At 34.8% G+C, this 18,069-nt stretch overlaps 1 protein-coding gene across 5 annotated transcripts in view; it reads left to right on the forward strand.

Annotated features, from left to right (window-relative positions):
- The window catches only part of LOC123717134 (P protein-like), a 30,280-nt gene that overhangs the window by 9,094 nt on the left and 3,117 nt on the right, over positions 1 to 18,069 (forward strand). For 3 of the 5 annotated variants that reach the window (XM_045672964.1, XM_045672965.1, XM_045672966.1), the window contains exons 2-16: positions 837 to 1,080; positions 1,391 to 1,499; positions 1,915 to 1,957; positions 3,819 to 3,954; positions 4,398 to 4,528; positions 11,057 to 11,201; positions 11,563 to 11,708; positions 11,829 to 12,032; positions 13,436 to 13,551; positions 13,624 to 13,762; positions 14,238 to 14,373; positions 15,123 to 15,220; positions 15,805 to 15,906; positions 16,175 to 16,268; positions 17,861 to 18,003. In XM_045672964.1, the coding sequence (XP_045528920.1) occupies positions 909 to 1,080; positions 1,391 to 1,499; positions 1,915 to 1,957; positions 3,819 to 3,954; positions 4,398 to 4,528; positions 11,057 to 11,201; positions 11,563 to 11,708; positions 11,829 to 12,032; positions 13,436 to 13,551; positions 13,624 to 13,762; positions 14,238 to 14,373; positions 15,123 to 15,220; positions 15,805 to 15,906; positions 16,175 to 16,268; positions 17,861 to 18,003 (1,914 nt within the window). In that variant the 5' untranslated portion in view covers positions 837 to 908. Of the gene's footprint in view, positions 1 to 56; positions 230 to 836; positions 1,081 to 1,390; positions 1,500 to 1,914; positions 1,958 to 3,818; positions 3,955 to 4,397; positions 4,529 to 11,056; positions 11,202 to 11,562; positions 11,709 to 11,828; positions 12,033 to 13,435; positions 13,552 to 13,623; positions 13,763 to 14,237; positions 14,374 to 15,122; positions 15,221 to 15,804; positions 15,907 to 16,174; positions 16,269 to 17,860; positions 18,004 to 18,069 lie in introns of those variants that run through there. The other 2 variants (XM_045672962.1, XM_045672961.1) reach the window with 2 other exon arrangements.

The following is an 18,069-nucleotide window of genomic DNA, read 5'->3' on the forward strand; positions in this document are numbered from 1 at the left end:
AAAGCTGCAAAATACATTTTTAAATAAAATTTCACTCTAACGCAGCATTAAACACTTTCTATCAGTTCGTTGACATTGAATCGGTTATAACTGGCTCCAACCGCGTCGATCCGGTTCAAGGCAGTTACGTCATTGTAACTTTCCGACGCCATCTTGTATATGCGCGAATAAATTGAGACAAACGTACAAAGAGTTGTTTGAATCGTTACATTATGAAGGCAAACTATAGGTAATAGAAGTTTCTAAAGATTGAATTCTCCGCTAAAAAGAGATAAACGTAACTACTAGTTTCAATTGATGTTTTTTGTTCTTCATTTATCAAGAAAGGACCATACAACATCATTACGAAATTAACACGAGTAAAGCCGTGGGGCATAGCAAGTCTTTTATTATTCTAAGTATTATATAGATAAATCTTGGTCATTCTGTCAAATGTCATGTTATCGTTGACAGTTGACAGCTTACTGTTTACATTTCTGGTGATTTTAGGGTTCTATCCTTTATGATTTCTAACTTAAATTATTATTATTATAACTATTTATATGTGATGTTTTTAATACCACGTGAATATTTTCAATTCACATATTATACGGAACCCGATACGTTTTCTCTGGTCAGACACATGGCGGCTTTTATTTGATAAGCTATGCGGAAATTACCTAGGTGTTTACAAACGGTCAGCTCAAAGAATTTTATGTATATAACATCATAGGTTAGGCATTTCGTTAGTTCTTTGTCTAACGTCCGGGTTCCATAACTGCTAATAGCAAAGAGAATCTATGGTTCGTAGGAATTCCGATTCGTTTCTATAACAAATTGTTCCATAAATTGTACAGGTGAACCATTTCAATCCACATTATTTTTCGATAAAGAAACAATTAAAAACCAGTGCAAAAACAATGTGAAAAATGTCGTTTTTAAAAAGTCTAAAAGAAAATAAGAGTGTGTTAAGTCTGTACTCTATGGTGTCATCTAGTGACCTGACACCAGGCAGCTTGGAGGTGTGGCAGGATCTACCAGATTCCATTAAATACGATCCAGCACTTGCGCCGTTTAAGCAGCTATACGAACAAAGATATGGTGAGTTTTTTAGTTACATTCTACGTATAAAATAGGAATTTAGCCATACCCAGAATCGTTCATGAAATTTATTTTTCAATCTAGAATTAATGATAATTTAATTGAAGACGATAAAGAATAAGGAATGTTAAGTCTTTAAGTATTATTATATAAAAAAAACATAAAAATTGCACAGAACTCCTTAACTTACTTCACAAGGGCAATAGAGGAGGTTGCTTATTTACTTTACTCGTTAAGTCCTAAAGAACTAATAAATTTCCCCACGAAAAACCTACTTTAGTTAAGATTTTAACGTGTATTTCATCTTCAGGTGAGCCACTATCTCCAGAGATTGTATCGCCTGAGGAAAATGGGAATTTAGTCATTAAAAAAGCGGACACTGTCTTAGCATTTGAGAAAAATGATAACAAAGAAAATAGGTAAGTTTTCCCTTTTAATTCTGTTACAATCTGCAAAGAACCTACCACCTAACTACGTTCGTATTAATACAAGCTGTGTTTCATCATCGGACGTCAAGGCAGAATACAAAATACCATCCGTTTCACCTTGACGTCCGTCGTTTCATAACTAAGCGTTTCTTAAAGCAGTTTTTTAAACGCACCACCATTATGTGGAACCAGCCCACTACACATAGGTTCCTTCAAGAGCGTACCAATTATTTAAAGGCCAGCAACACATTTGTGATTCTTCTGGCAATATGACGGTCCATGGGCGGCGGTATCACTTAACATCAGATGAGCCTCCTGCCTGTTTGCCTCCTGTTACATAAAAAAAACACTAATCAATAAATACAAATATTATTCATATATATAAATTATACATTTTTTTTTTCAGAAAATCCTCAAAAAAAGAAAAATTATCGTCACGCAGGAAACAGGTAAAATATTTTATTAGGTAGTAAATATAAAAATAATTGAAGGTCATTTTAAAGTATATCGGTTATTACAAGTGGTTTAGAACACACAAAAGCACTCAAAACTCAAACTCAATATAACTTTATTCATATAAGTAAACAAATACACTCATGAACGTCAGAAAAGGAGTTAAATTAATTGTAACTACTGTGTTAATGCCTGTACATGCTAAGGCTGTACATTTTGCTGACTCGGGCTTTCTTAGTTTTATAAGCGTGACGATTTACTAAATCATTGGAGTTACGCCACGAGAGTATAGACCTAGGCACTGTCTTCAAGTGTTAGTGTTACATAGCAATTAACATTTCATTGTTTTGCTTATTTGTTGCACGTGAGAGGTTAATATAGAGAAAAAATAAAATCCTCTAAGGTCCATCAGGTCATCAGGGTGACCTTACAGGATTTTATTTTCACCTCATCATCAGATCTAAAATTTGTTATTAAACCCTTAAAGCGTACAAAACGAATTTATTATATAAAGCCACTTTTCCTTCTAAATGTTCTTAATATGTCAGTCGCTTGTGGATATGGGGTCTTCGATGGAGGCCTCCCCCCCCTTTCCTGGTCTCTATCTTTGCCAATAGCCAGGTATTTCCTACTATTTCTATCAAGTCATCAGCCCACCTTTGGCCTGCCTACTTCTTTTTCCCGGGTGGATACATTATTTATATAATATAGTGCTGTGTATGTAACAATCCAATAAAAAGATGATGCTCGTAACTCGGAATACACAAGTCTATCATAAGACTTTTCGGTAATAGAGTCATAATATGTCAAGGTTTACGGGGTACATTGCTGGGGCGGATGGAGAGCGAGTGGTCAAGTTTTGTAGGAGACTAGTTAGAAAAAATACAAACAAGTGGGAACCTTTTCAGGTTTGCGCCTCAGATTGCTGTATGTTTCATGACCATTTGTCAATCTTATAGGCTAGTAGATGATCAGCTTCCTGTGCCTGACACACACTGTCGTCTTTTTTTGGTTCTGAGGCAAGCCGGTTTCCTCACGATGTTTTTCTTCACCGAGTTTTGAATGGACGCATAGGTAGAAAGTCCATAGCCGGGGTAACGAACCTCCAGGATGCGAGTCACACGCTGAAGCCAACACTCCTCCCGCGGTAATCGTAAACCATAGATTAGACCTAAGACACATGTCAAACTCAAAATGACATTCAATTAATTTTATTAAGTTTATTATTTAATTATTTATTGACACTTTGTTACACTACAGAAAAAATTTTTTTAACGTAATTAAATGAAAAGGAGGGCAACTGGCCTTATCGCTTTCGAGCGATCTCTTCCAGGCAACCACTGAGAGTAAAGAAAAATAAAATAAAAATGTATTAAATTACATAAGATAGGCAAGTAGTGCAAAAATACATGTTATACACAGTTATTAAAACAAAAACAAACTAAATTAAAAAGACGAAACATTAAAAATAAAAAGTAAAAAGAAACATAAATCACGATAATTTAAGATAAGTCTCACGTCAGTTAGTAGTTAGTAAGAAAGTTAGGGATACGATGTGGACAGGTAATGTTTGTACAGGAGAAATTTAAAGGAAGATAGAGAAGGAGCCAAGCGAATAGGGAAAGGAAGTGAATTCCATAGCCTAACTGCGGAGACCTTAAGTAACCAAGTATACTTTTGGACTTCAACAGAAAAGATGTTGATTCTAAATTTACATTTACTACCAGTTCGCATGTCAACAAGGTGTAGAGCAGGCAAGAAACTCTCCGCCACTCTTTTTTTAATTGCAAAGTTTTGAGTCATACAAACTGTTTTACTATGTGTTACTTGTTCAACTTACATGTATTTGTATTTCAGATTGAAAAATTGCTAAGGTTCGCTAAACTAACATTATTAGTAGCGGGCTGGGTGGTGCTCACAGTAGCGTTGCTACTTAACAGAGAGAAAACTGATGTTCTACTCCACACGGCTGTCAGTGGTGGTGAAGTCAAAGGTTTGTACTGAACAAAAGAATACTGAGAACTGTCGCAATACAGATATTTACCGGGGACTTCCATCATATCATAAACGTCTTCGACGTATATTGGAACCAAAACTCCTTAGAATACATATTAATTCTTAAAAAAGTCGACATCACACTCGCGAGCCTTTGAAAGGGACAAACTTGGTTATGGCATACAAAATACCATCCGTATCACCTCCTAACCTATAGTTTGATAACCCACTAATGCATATTTTTTACATAACATAACATTAATGTATTTTTGTTATCATTATCATTAAGATACTATTGTACCATTTAATATTAAGCTTCAATATGTAAATTTATTTTTCACTATGTATTAGAATTGTATAAAGTGTTGAGAGATATATAAAATGCCTACGAGATGATTAATTCGAAATGCCGTTAATTCAATTAACCAACATTTATTTCAGAATACGAACTAAACACTTCAAAAGAAGCCTTCAGTACGCTAATTACTTTAACGGGCCCTTTTGGAGGTCACAACACCTCAAAACAATTAACGATATGGTTGCGCAGGAGTTACGAAAATGGCGATGCGCTGGTGAGTTTTTTTTATAAGACAGAAGGTCAAACGAGCCCATGGGGTTTTTTTTAACGTCAGGAAATGCTTTAACGTTATCCCTATGGTATTTTACTCCAGCAGGGATTATTTGGTTAGCCGTTCCCAACTTTTGAGGGTGTACGATTATTTTAATAATGATCGTACGTCACTGGGATGAGGAATTTTATTTTACAGCTTTAATATACGTAAAAAAATATTCACTCGTTTAGTACTCGCGTAATTGAGGGACGAAATACTATCTTACTGACGTGACATAAATAAAAAAATAACTGTGGCACAGTACCAATTCGCTGGACGAGAAATGCAAAATCAATCTTAAGAAAAACACTTTTTAAACGGATTAAAGCTATGTATTGTTATTAAAAACTTATAATTATTTACATAATTCTTTCGCGTTTCGCGAGCTTTTCAGCGTGCGTGGTCACGGTGACTGAATACAATAGGTGTTAAATGTCAAAAGTATCACAACTGCAGAGAAAGTTGTGTTATCTATATTTATTTCCCCGAGGTTGTTGAGTTGATAATTATAAGTTTTTAATATTAATACATAGCTTTAATCCGTTCAAAAAGTGTTTTTCTTAATGTGTAAAAGGTATTTTAACAAAAGACAATACAATCAATCTTCTCATCGCTACGTCCACATAGGATGTAGGGGTTCCTTGTCACTTTCGACGTAGTTCAATATTCACTGCTCTGATCGCAAATCTAGGATTGCAGTAAAAAATCAATAATATTAAAATCGCTGTTCTAGGCCCCAGGGTCGTATGTAGGGTATATATATGAATAGTGCGATGTTTTCACAGCCTTTTCTCTATTTTTAATAAATTTAAATACAAATTTTATGACAAAGTTCTTTGTGTGTTGAATTATTTAATTAAACAAAAAATTTAATTCTAATATATATGAAATTTAATTTAACCATTTAATAATTTTAGTTTATGTTATCAAATCCATGGTTAATTTTTTTTAAAAAGAAGTCTAGACGTGTCACGATTTAATCATTAGATACTTAAATACAAAGTTAATAGTAACGCACGACCTGTAACGGAAAAAACAGATAATTTGACACGTTTAGATAAACTAGGCTAATTAACTGTATATTATTACAACTAAATTGTTTTAAATATAGACTGTACTTATGTAACAAAATAAGCTGACATTACAGATAACTTCAATGTGGTAATTACAATACATACACATAGAAAAAAAAGCAACACAACATTAAACTGTATTAGATAATCTCTATATATATAATGTTCGTTCCCATACTCCTCCGAAACGGCTCGACCGATGCTTATGAATTTTTTTTATGCATATTCAGTAAGTCTGAGATTCGGCTACTATCTATCCTTCAAACCCCTAAGTATTGAGGATTGCCACACCAAAATTTTAAGACATTTTTTTTGTTTTTATAATTTATGATACAGCATACAAAAATACATACAAACCTTAATTGTCGCCCTTCTACGACCAATCCCTATTTTTATTATCGTATATAGGTTATTTTTTTGAACTAAAATGATATTTCCAGGAATATACATGGCAAAACGACGTTGGCACAGCTAGTTCATTTATATAAATACTAACTATTTCTTACAGTATTGGAACTGGCATAAAGCAGACGTTTTGTCAGTTCACTCAACGGACGATTAAAAACGTCTATTAATCTATGCAGTCCATTAATTTCCATACATTGTGTCATTTGCCCTTTCGAGAGGCTAGTTTTCAGGGTCAATTAGGTCCTAACGTAACCATCAGGCACCCTGAGTAACTTGGTAACTTGATAAGCTCAAATTCTTGGCGTACTTTAAGTTCTTTGTAGCTCACAGAAACCAATAACTATAATAAAACCCCGTTTAATTTCCAATCTTGACAAAAGTATATACAGGTTGGATTTGTGTGATTCCTGTTATCATAATATGCCAACTTCGGTACCATTGATCGGAACCCTTTTTCAGGCTTTTTCCAAATATGTCCATGGATTTCTTTCTCCATTCGCTTTCTACTAACGCTTCTATTTTTTTCACCTTTTTGTGGGGCGCCCTGTCCTTCTTCCCCTTGTTCCTTTCCATATTCAGTTGTCTTTCAAGTTCATCTTTTATCTTTGCATTGATGAAACATGATACTCTTGCTATAGGATGTTAAACGGAAGTTTCTCATGTAAATATCAAACATTTGAAGAGGAGAATAATGATTGTTTATCATTAATTATTATTGATCCGACATCTGCTTCGGTAAATATTTACACCTTTTTTAAAGTGTTTATTCCTATGTTTCACTATAGTCAAAGACGTTCAGGTACTATGCTTAAGAAATAATTGTTATCAGATGCCATATAAAAGCCTAAATGGAGAAGCCTCTGAAATCTGATATCGTTATGTTACTGGAAGGTCATCATTTACTTATTTTGAGTAATATATGAGGACACAATATATCAATTTAATGTAGTAATAAAAGTAACGATTCACAAAGAGTTTAGTTAGTGAGGTTCGGATCGAATCACACATGTTTTTAATATATTTTTATTTGACATTTGCTCGGTGAACGCAAACATTGCAAGGAAATCGGCATGTTTTAAAACCCAAAATGACTTATAACCTTGTCTAAAATAAAAATCTGCGACGAACATATATATATCCAATCAATCTATTTCAATTAATCATTTATTGATATATGTAATATCGAAGGCCGTTTTAATCCTTTAAGCAATAATAAGTAAAGCCTTTTAATTCTTACTTTTAAAACAAGAAGTTAGTTGTTTTTCTTAGATTAAGTTAGTTTACTTACATAAAATTATTAGCTTCATAGTAAGTTTCTATAGTAAATTTACTTGTTTTTGTTAGTTTTTCCTTAACCTTACTATTAAACTATTATTCTTCATTCTGCAATAACTCCTCTGTAGATGAAGGCCTCCAAATCTTTGGAGGAGGCTAGATTGGGCTACTTGAATCCAGTTGGAACCAGCTATTTTTTTGATATCCTCTTCCCAGCTAGCCACAGGTCCACCTTTCTTTCATTTAAGCAATATAAGTTTGTAAATGGTAATATGTTTCGTAAGACTTTGTAAAATTTTGTACTACCCACCTTTTCCTTTTACATACCCATCCATTCCTATTTATCCTCAGAGTCGCTATAAACTGCAATAAATGTTTATTTGTAAACATTTAACACATGGTCTTCATAAATTTACAGGTGTTGCATACAATTCCATCATCACCATCAACACAAACTCTGCAAAAAGCTCAGTTTTGTATTGCGCGCAATACTCCGATAACGACCGCAATTTAAGTCACGACTTGTCTGAGCAGAACATGCTTATTAGGAATATCCATAGGGCAAACGACACCACCTGCATCATGAGCACACATCACATACACACCCTCACACACCATCACACAACACAGCCGAATTAAGTATTACTTGGTAAATAATAATTTTTATCGATTTTTTCCTTTAGTAAATGTTTGAACATTTTAATTATGTATTCCATCTTTGGCGATATGTTTAGTATAATTGTTTTATATAATTTACGTTAGATTACGGATTACGAAATGACCGTACAATGTCGCATTATTCGAACAAACATATAATGTATAAATGTATGTTCTTACGTTACAATGATGTCATTTATTTTTGTATCGTTTTTTTATTACCGTATTGTTATTCGTCCTTTGTACGGTTTGAATAAGTTTTATAATTTACTAGCGACTGATCTTAAATGATATCTTTTCATTACTGTCCTGCTTGTAGTAATAATTAAATGTAATGTCATAATTAATTAGTAAAAAGGTTACGTATTTAAAGAAACCTTTTTTTAATATGACAGGATGAGTACCATGCCTACGAGACGGCTATGAACGGCCTTAACGGCTTGAACGGCCGGCCTTTGAGAGAGGAACACGTTCATCCTCTAAATACTACTAAAACAACGTTTAAGTTTCCTTATACGAAATACACCAAACTTAGTTCGGCTGTCAAAATTTATAATTAGATACCACTCTTTTTACAACGACTATCATTAACATATTTAAGATTGATAATGAATGAATATTTTAAATTTAAGTTGCCTATTGTACCAGTTAAATTTAAACGTCCTTGAGACACATAAAAGTTACGTAGTAAATTAGTCATTGTTAGTCATGAAATTGCTAATATGTTTAGCATTTAGTTTTTTATGACACTCGTTGAGAATGCAATTACCGGGATTCTAAGTATATTAATAATATGCTAACAAACGTAGCACTTGTACCATACAGAAAGTGCACATTATAATTCTTAGGTTAAACTGTATCTGGCCTGGCCCGTCTAGCACGTCGGTCAAACCTTAAATCTGACTTTGAAATTGATGTAGCGGAGATTGTGACGTGAAGTTACCTTTTGAATGGGGAGCTGGCGAGCATTTCGTAATGATTGGAATTAAAGTTCGGACCAGTACGACGAAGTTTTCTTAATGAGTTAAAGTCAGACGTTTTTAAGCTCTGTGGGTTTAAATCTGTATATTAGACACTAAATCATTTGCTAGTGTCTGCCTCTGGGGTTAATGGTTAACAGTCAAAGTCAAATCTTTATTGCATTCCTTATGTTCATATTTTACATGTATAATTTTGTTACAATAAGGACCTTGGTTAGGCACAGCAATGTTGTGAGATGTGATGCTTTATTATAGTTATTTCTATCCTTCTAATTTTTATTCTTATAAGTAGATACATTATTTATTTGTTATGTTTTAGTTTGGCTTCACGTTGCGAAAAGGACAATGTACGTAACATTATTTATAAACTTAACTTATTTAAAGAAATTAAAGTCTATCAGTCAGATACTCTGTAACGGTGTAATAACATTTCTTATATAATTTTCTTTAACAATTTGGTAAACCACAAGTTGTTTGTTACATTCTTCAAATTTTCCGGTATTTTATTATATATTTTTATTGAGGAGGTCTGTGGCCCTGATTGATGTAATTTTAGTCTGGATGTAGGTGGAATCAGTTGGATTTTACGAGAAGGTATTTAGTGAGTAAAGGGTTTTTGTATCTTGCCTTTTTTATACATATTAAGCTATTTACGAACAATTGTACATGTGTTGTGAGTACAATATGCTAGGTAGAGTAAGGATATTGTTCCGAATGAAGTACCAAGTGAAGAGCGTACCAATTCTTAAAAGGCCGGCAACGCACTCGCGAGCCCTCTGGCATTGAGACTGTCTATGGGCGGTGGTCACACTTAACATCAGGTGAGCCTCCTGTCCGTTTGCACCCTGTTCTATAAAAAAAAGAATTGAGGATTGCATGTGTCAGTATTGCTATATTAACTAAAATTCTCAAAAGTTTTTTTTTGCTTGTAAATACAGCAGCGGTATCTACATCTACCCCTGTTAATACAATTTAGATAACGAAGAAAATCAACAAAGACATTCAGGTCTTTGCATTATCACAGGAGGTTCTGATAAATCAAATGAACCCAAATTAAGCTACAAGCATATGTTATCTGCTTTTATTTTATTTTTAAGGGGGCATCAACTGACAACGCGCGCTACCATGTTGGTAGTCGTGGTCCGTAATATTCCTTATCGTATAATTATTGCTATTAAAAATACTTCCACAAGAGCAAATCCCTCCCTATATGGGCTTGAAGCTCGAGAAACTATTGATCCATAGAGTAAAGTTTAGATGTATAATTTACTATGATACGATTAAATTAAATTACTTCCTACTTTGAGAAAAGGCGTTGGCCTCCTATCCCTCCTATCGAGGGTTGCACTTGATGCAGTGAGATGTCGTCACAACAAGACAAACGTTTATCTTAAAGCAACATTCCCACCCAACGTTGGACCCCATCTCGCTTCTGAACCAACGCATAACTTTTTCTTCTCCCTTGGGTCATTTTAGCATTATAAACTCCCTTAAGTAAGTCAAAATAAAAATGTAAAATGTGCTGTGTCTAAATTTCTAAAAAGCCTTGCATCGTACAATAGACAATATTATCGATTTGTGGTAGAATTTAAATTGAATACATTCACACACCCACAAACACTAATGTTTTAGATTTATTTTGTTTGTAACTTTAGATTAGTCATGTATGTAATCATATCTTTGTATATTATCTGTCCGCGATGAAGTGCTGGTGACCACAAACCTTCTACTTTCCTATTATAGGCGCCAGCCTCTCAAAATGGTGGTCAATAGCTGCACCATGTAAACTTTATTATTATTATTGAAGACGTCTCAGAAATACACGAAATCTACGGGCAAGAGGTGTCATTTATGAAATATAATTAACTTTATGGACTAAATAGTTCAATAAAGTAAAAGTGTTGTTAGCAAAGCATCTAAGACAAAACTTCTTAAACGCAAAGTTTGAAATTATTTTATTTAAGTTACCTACACAATAAAGGCCGGCAACGCACTCGCGTGCTTTCTGGCATTAAAAGTATTCATGGCATTAGCAAGCAACAGATAAGCCTCGTGCCGGTTTGCACTTTATTTAAAAAAAAAACCTTTTATTTTAGGAATCCTTAAAATGGAAAATAAACCTGCAACCAGATAACGTCATAGACTTTTCGCCAAGTGCCTCCGAATCCAAAATACTCACTCTAGAAAATAGGGGGCGTAATAGGAAAGAGAACAGCACAGAAGATGAAGATTTTCGAAATGGTATTTACAATAAAATTTATATATATGTTATATACGATGTAGAAGGACTGTTGGTTGTGTCATGTCATCCCAAATGGGGTATGGACCTTCTAGATGTCTTCACTAATTAATAGATAGATGATCTGCCTGTGTGCTTCCAAAGGAATCAAGTTTTGTTTTGCTGGAAATCGAACTAGAGACCTCCAGGTTAAGGCATTAGGAGTGTAAATCAAAATCCCCAACCCTTTTTTGTCCCCCAAAAATAAGTTTATTGCAAAACAACGTTTACTGGGACAGCTGGTCATGAACAAAATGTATTCGAAACAGTTAATATTGACCGTTTCACAGATTCATACATTTCAATTTGACAATTATTTTTAAGGAACAGTGACGCTCCGCATGTCAACGAACGGCAATAAGACGGTGCCTCTCACTCTCACATACCAGCTGGATCCTTTGTCAGAGGAAGATGGAATTATATATGCGGCTTTTCTTTTGTTGACGCTTTATGTTTTAATTATTTTTGAGGTAAGTAGTTTCCTTTTTTAAATCTTAGGAACATAATAATTTTGTAGAGGTAATATTATCTATTTTAATTCTTTTATATAATGGTTTAGGTCAATATCTTAATTGCCTTTCTTTGAACAGATAGTCAATCGAACAATCGCCGCGCTTCTATCGTCATCCCTAGGGATTGCAGTTCTGGCCATCAATGGCACCAGACCGACACTCCCGGAGCTGATCTCGTGGCTGGATTCGGAGACGCTGCTGCTGCTCTTCAGTATGATGATTTTAGTTGCGATACTTGCGGAGACGGGACTGTTTGATTACCTTGCAGTTGTTGCTTTTGAGGTAAATCGTATACCAAAGATCTTATATTCAGAATAAGATCTTTCTATAATGATACATTTTCTCAAATTGACACTTTTAATCAAACAAAGGCCTCAAATAGTCACACACACACACAACCTCTCACAAATACGCACACACACATAATTTTAAGTATTAAATTTTACGTTCATAAGGGTCTCGTAGCTTAGTAGTGAATTTTCATCTCTGCCTCTGGAAGGCTTCTGGGGTACCGGGAGAGTGCTTAAACTTTACATGGCACGGTTAAATTTCTAAGGCAGGCTCACTGCCTGTATGCTAAGAAAATAGACTGTGACTAGCATGGGCTAGCATGGTAGTTCCAGGTGGTTGGCAATTCAACATTCCTTTCTGGTAGAGGCAATTCGAAAAGGTGGTACCCTAACCTTTTGTCTTGTGCAAGTGTTGGACATGGATGTTTTGAATACTTGCATGACATTGTCCGGCGAGAACTAATATCGAGCTGCTTGGAATTTAGCGCAAATGGTGACACGGCACAGCATACGTTAGAGGAATGTCCGCGGTGGTCTCAGCTACGTCATAATCTATGTCCTGTGATAGGTAAACCTTGCTCTGCCTAGTGTTCTCCAAAATAATGGTAAGGAGTGAGGAGGTATAAAACGCAGTGGTATCCTTCTGTGAACAAGTAATGCTTCAGAAGGAGACAGCAGAACGGGAGAAGGAGAGCTTTAGGAAGTAACCTAAGGTTAGAAGAGACGGTTTAAATAAGAGAAGGTTAGCCCATCTCCTACCTCCTATATACACACTACGTGTACTGCACCAGAGGTTCTTGAGCAGAACATGCCGTTGAGGAACCCGTAGAATGCGAGAGCGACCCCGGAGCCTCGGTAACGCGGTTTTCTAGGATCTACTCGAGGTGATTATAGTGGGTATTGCTCACCTGGTTCCTGAATAGCAGAGATTCTGGTGACGGTCGAGACCCACGGACCCCGCGCAAATGCATTTCCATGGCAATTCTTTGTTACATACATGGTTTTGTAATTATTTTGTAAGTTTGTAGTTTTTTTTGGGGCCCAAATAGAAATAAATAAGAATTAGAATCGAGCCTAACCGCAAAATATGACCCCTGTCAAAAACGTATTGAATTTTATTATATACAAGTTGTTTTGAGATACGTGCCAACTACATGGTTTGAATAAAAATTATCTTTATTATATATAATTACATGTATATATATGTTTTTTATTCATCTTTACTTCATAGGAATTCCTTCTGGCCTTTATTGGTACAGTGGGTTAAAATAATGCGAAGTAGATTTTTTAAATCTTAGTTAGGAGTAAAAACTGACACTTTTGAGGGAAGACTTCAGCTAAGAATTACAAAGCCTTCTTTTAAATTTAGGATGTACAGATAACACTGATTTCCAGGTCACCGGAGGAAGGACCTGGCCCCTGATCAACTGCCTCTGCTTCTTTACAGCTTTCTTCTCCACGTTCCTGGACAACGTCACAACTGTTTTATTGATGACACCGGTAACAATTAGGTAATATATTTATTTGGCTAAATAAATTAACCTGTTTTGTGATTTCAATATCAGCTGACTCTCATCTTTCAGATTATGCGAAGTGATGCAGCTGAACCCAGTTCCCGTTCTGATGTCAATGGTGATCTTCAGTAACGTGGGAGGGGCTGCCACTCCCGTGGGGGACCCGCCCAATGTCATCATCGCCAGTCATCCATCCATATTGAATGCGGTGAGACAATCATGACGATTAAATAACCATTTATTGAAAAGAGGTGATCACCTGCCTATTAGACAACTGATCATGAACTTCAGTCCATCCCTAAATCAGTCCAGACCTAAAGTGGACCTTTCTATTGAAAAGCAACAATGAATAATTAAATATATTTTTTTAATTTTCTCACAGTTTATTTGTAAATTGTCGTTTTCAGTTGCATGATAAGTTTAGTTGATATATAAGTCATGAAATTCCGGCTACGCACTCGCGAATCCTCTGATATTGAGAGTGTCCGTTGTCCATTCCCACTTAACATCAGATGGGCCCATTTCCCTCCTGTTCTATAAAAAAAGCAACTAATTTTTTCACAGTTACATACATTATAATTTCTGGGCTTTCGATTCGATTCCCTGTTAAATAACTTCGACAACACACGGATGAGCAAATCCATTGTTGATTGTTTCATTATTACTTTCAATCTTTCTTTCAGAATATAAACTTCACAAACTTCACACTTCACATGGGCCTCGGAATATTGTTTGTGAGCGTACAGACATACTTTCAACTCAGATTTATATTTAGAGATATCAATTCATTAAGACACGCTGTACCAAGGCAAATTGTTGGTAAGTGAACAGTTACCGCATCTAATTGCAATGTATAAGGTGTTCAGATTGAAATTTATGTGTAGAGCAGTGTTGGCCTAGTGGCTTCAGCGTGCGACTCTCATCTCGCTCAGGTTCAATCCCCGGTTGTACACCAATGGGCTTTCTATGTGCTCATTTAACATTCGCTTGACGGATGAAGGATAAATAACATCGTGAGGAAACCGGCTTGCCTACCAAAAAGTCGATGGCGTATGTTAGGCAAAGGAGCCTGATTGACCTTCTTGCTATTTGATTGACAAATGATCACGAAACAGATACAGAAAACCAAGACCCAGATCTATTATTGGGTGATCGCCACTGGTTTTTTTAACATATGTATTATAACAGGGAATAATATTTAAAAAAGCTTATTAACTACGCAAATATTTGGTACAAATTTTTTAAACGATACATTCGCACGTCCTTGACCTGTTGAACGAATTAGCAGAGTTTAAGGTCGAGTAAAGCACCACATATATAATGTTATATCTACGGTATATGTTTATAAGCTATCTTGTCTAACATACGTGACAATTATTGTAAATATAAAAGTTACCTAAAATAAAAATATTACACTTTAAATTTTAGGTGTTTTAATTTATTATAATTTACATACAGTAGTTAAAATGTTACACTTCGTCTATGTTATGTTAGGTTTGGGTTATTTTTTGAATCACCCAATATATGGGTCTTTATCGACTAGGTCTTCAGATATTAAAATCTTCCAGAACTCCGCCAAGAGCTGGCCGTTTGGAAGCGTGCGTCGGCGTCCCTCAGTCCCTACTCAAGAGACGAGGACATTGTCAAGCGAGCTCTGGAAAAAAAGGTCGAGCAATTTATATATTGTATACCAGTGTTTGCAACCATTTTAGTACCATGCCCCACTAAAAATATTATGGCCCATCTAACGTATATAATATCTTGGTCACTTAAGATACTCAAATGATAGATAGGTTTTAGGAAATAGTAGAAAGTTGTTACGAAAACTAAAATTCAAATTACAAATAATTTTAATAAATTTTCGTAAAGGGTGGCTCCCTTGCCCCACTGTGGGGCGTGGACCCCAGGTTGGGAAACACTGATTTAGACAAGTATTGCTTAGTATGTTGTAGCCAACAAATCAAGATTCGCAGAATTATAACATTTTGCAATAAACATTGTAACAAATTAAATATTTCTCTGAGCCTTCTGCCCGTTTGCCTCCTATGAAATAATAGAAAACTAACCCTTGCTCTAATTTATTAATAACGAATGGTCTCTTTACTCTTAAATCAGGTTTAAAGTATAAAATATAAGTACGAATGTTATTCTTAACTTCTTTACTTTTACTAAAGATTATAAGTGATAACTACGTAATAGATTTATACGTCTTTTGTGTATGAAATATGTTTTATGATCGATATGTTTCAGGTACAGAGACTAAACGCTCTGTTGCTGAAAAAAGAGAGCGGAAGTGGTACGAACAAGAACGACCCACTCTTCTGTTCCACTCTTGCGCAGATGAAGGAAAAGGTATGTAGTTTTTATTACATCAAGCGGCCTTCAACAAAGAATATACAATGGCAAATTTATTATCTAGCTATTTAAAGCTTTGCACGTGTATAGACATAAACTAAATTAATTTATTTTAATCCTTCTCCGGATCAAAATCCGGATCCTTACCCGTACGTAGAGCATCCCGATTCTCAAAAGGCCGGCAACCCACTTGCGAGCCTTCTAGCCACTTCATTTAAAAATAAATATTGTTTTCTGTTTGTATTATAATATATATATATTTCAGTACTGTATCCGGGACAAGCCACTGCTCATAAAAGCCTCCATTTGCGTCACCTTCGTCGTGGTGGTCTTCTTCCTACACGCGATACCACAGCTGCGTAAGTATTCATTCATTTAAGTATTTGCTAATCATTTATGTAGCTACTAGAGGACTTGATAAACGTTCTCCTGCATTACAAGCGATTAGGATATTAAACAAAGTATGAAAGTACCAACTGCAGCGCCATCTGCCGTGCTGATTTGTGAATCTAAACCACCCAGGACCCCAAACGCATCCAAAAAATCATTAAAATCGGTCCAGCCGTTTAAGAGAAGTTCAGTGACACACACACGTACAATAGAATTATATATATGTAAGCTATCCTATTATTAAAGTTAGATCAAACTGCACACGGTGTGCAAATTTGATTGAAATCGGTAAAGTAGTTTAGGAGTCTATAGCGGACAAACAACGTGACACATAATTGCGAAAACTCTTATACGAGTTAAGATCTGATTTCAGGGTACATGCAAACAATATAATATTTAAGGTACATAATACCAAAAATAAAGATAATTAAAAAAACGTTGTACTGTTAGAATCAGATGTGATGTACTGTCACTGATATTTTTTTTTTTATAGATAGGTAATTCACTCATCCACTTAGTTCCAACTCTAATCAAATACTTTTGTTTAGTTCCTTTATTAAGCTTTTTATGTGACACAAAATGACATTAAATACTGTAATGACTTTTTACTCTTTAATGTATCTTTAATATTTTATTCCTGTTTAGTTTTGTTTAACAACTGTGTATTACATGTATTTTGCACTACTTGCCTATCTTATTTAATACATTTATTTTTTTCTTTACTCACAGTGGTTGCCTGGAAGAGATCGCTCGTAAGCGATAAGGCCGCCAGTTGCCCTCCTTTTGATTTAATTATGTTAATTTTTATTTTTATTTTGTAGTGTAACGAAGTGTAAATAAATAAATAAAATAAATACATGATAGGGAAGCATCATTTACGCATGTCTTGCGCACTCTGACCACTATGGCATGTGAGACGAATATATTTAGTTATTATTAGTTATAAAAAGGTTAAGGTTTACGTTTTCCGGATTTGTTTATATTATATTATTATGTGGTTGATTTTTCTATTACATTGTATTAAGTTATTGTAAGAATAGAAAATAAATAAATAAACGTTTATGGGTAATATATTTGGTGTTGGCCGAGCGTCATACTCGTGAACGGTTGCTACTTGTGATGACTGGTGTTTGTTTGACTATTAATTTGCGTGTTTTCACCATGTCTTCTACTGATAGAAGTCTTTGTTTTTAATTCATTTTATTTTTATTAATTACTTAAGATGTCATGTGGAACATGGTGTAAAGGTTGCAGATCCTTACAAACGTTGTGTAAAACAAACAACTTGGCGATTAAAAAGCGTGGCGGAGAGTTTATTGCCAGTTCTTCTCTTCCGTTCTACGCCCTTAATTTGAGAACTAGCAGTAAATGTAAAATTAGAAGCATTTTTTATACATTTCTGTTTTTGACGTTCATAAGTGTACGTTGTGTTACCTATATGAATAAATGATTTTGAACAAATACAGTATTTACAATATTCTTAACCTACATGGCAATAATAATAATAATTAATAGAAAATTCAAAGATATTTAAGTTTGGGGAATTATGTTTTTGTTGCAGAAAATCTCTCTCTCGGTTGGACAGCATTATTAGGCGCTATTCTCTTACTCTTACTAGCAGAGAGGGAAGACTTGGAGCCGATTTTGGCACGAGTTGAGTGGTCGACTCTACTCTTTTTTGCTGCTTTATTTGTTTTAATGGAGGTTTGTTAATATCTGATAATATAAGGCCTTTATTTATTATTATTGATATCTTTAGATTTGATAGAT

Source organism: Pieris brassicae, chromosome 12 (genome assembly GCF_905147105.1).
Source record: "Pieris brassicae chromosome 12, ilPieBrab1.1, whole genome shotgun sequence".
Taxonomy (NCBI): domain Eukaryota; kingdom Metazoa; phylum Arthropoda; class Insecta; order Lepidoptera; family Pieridae; genus Pieris; species Pieris brassicae.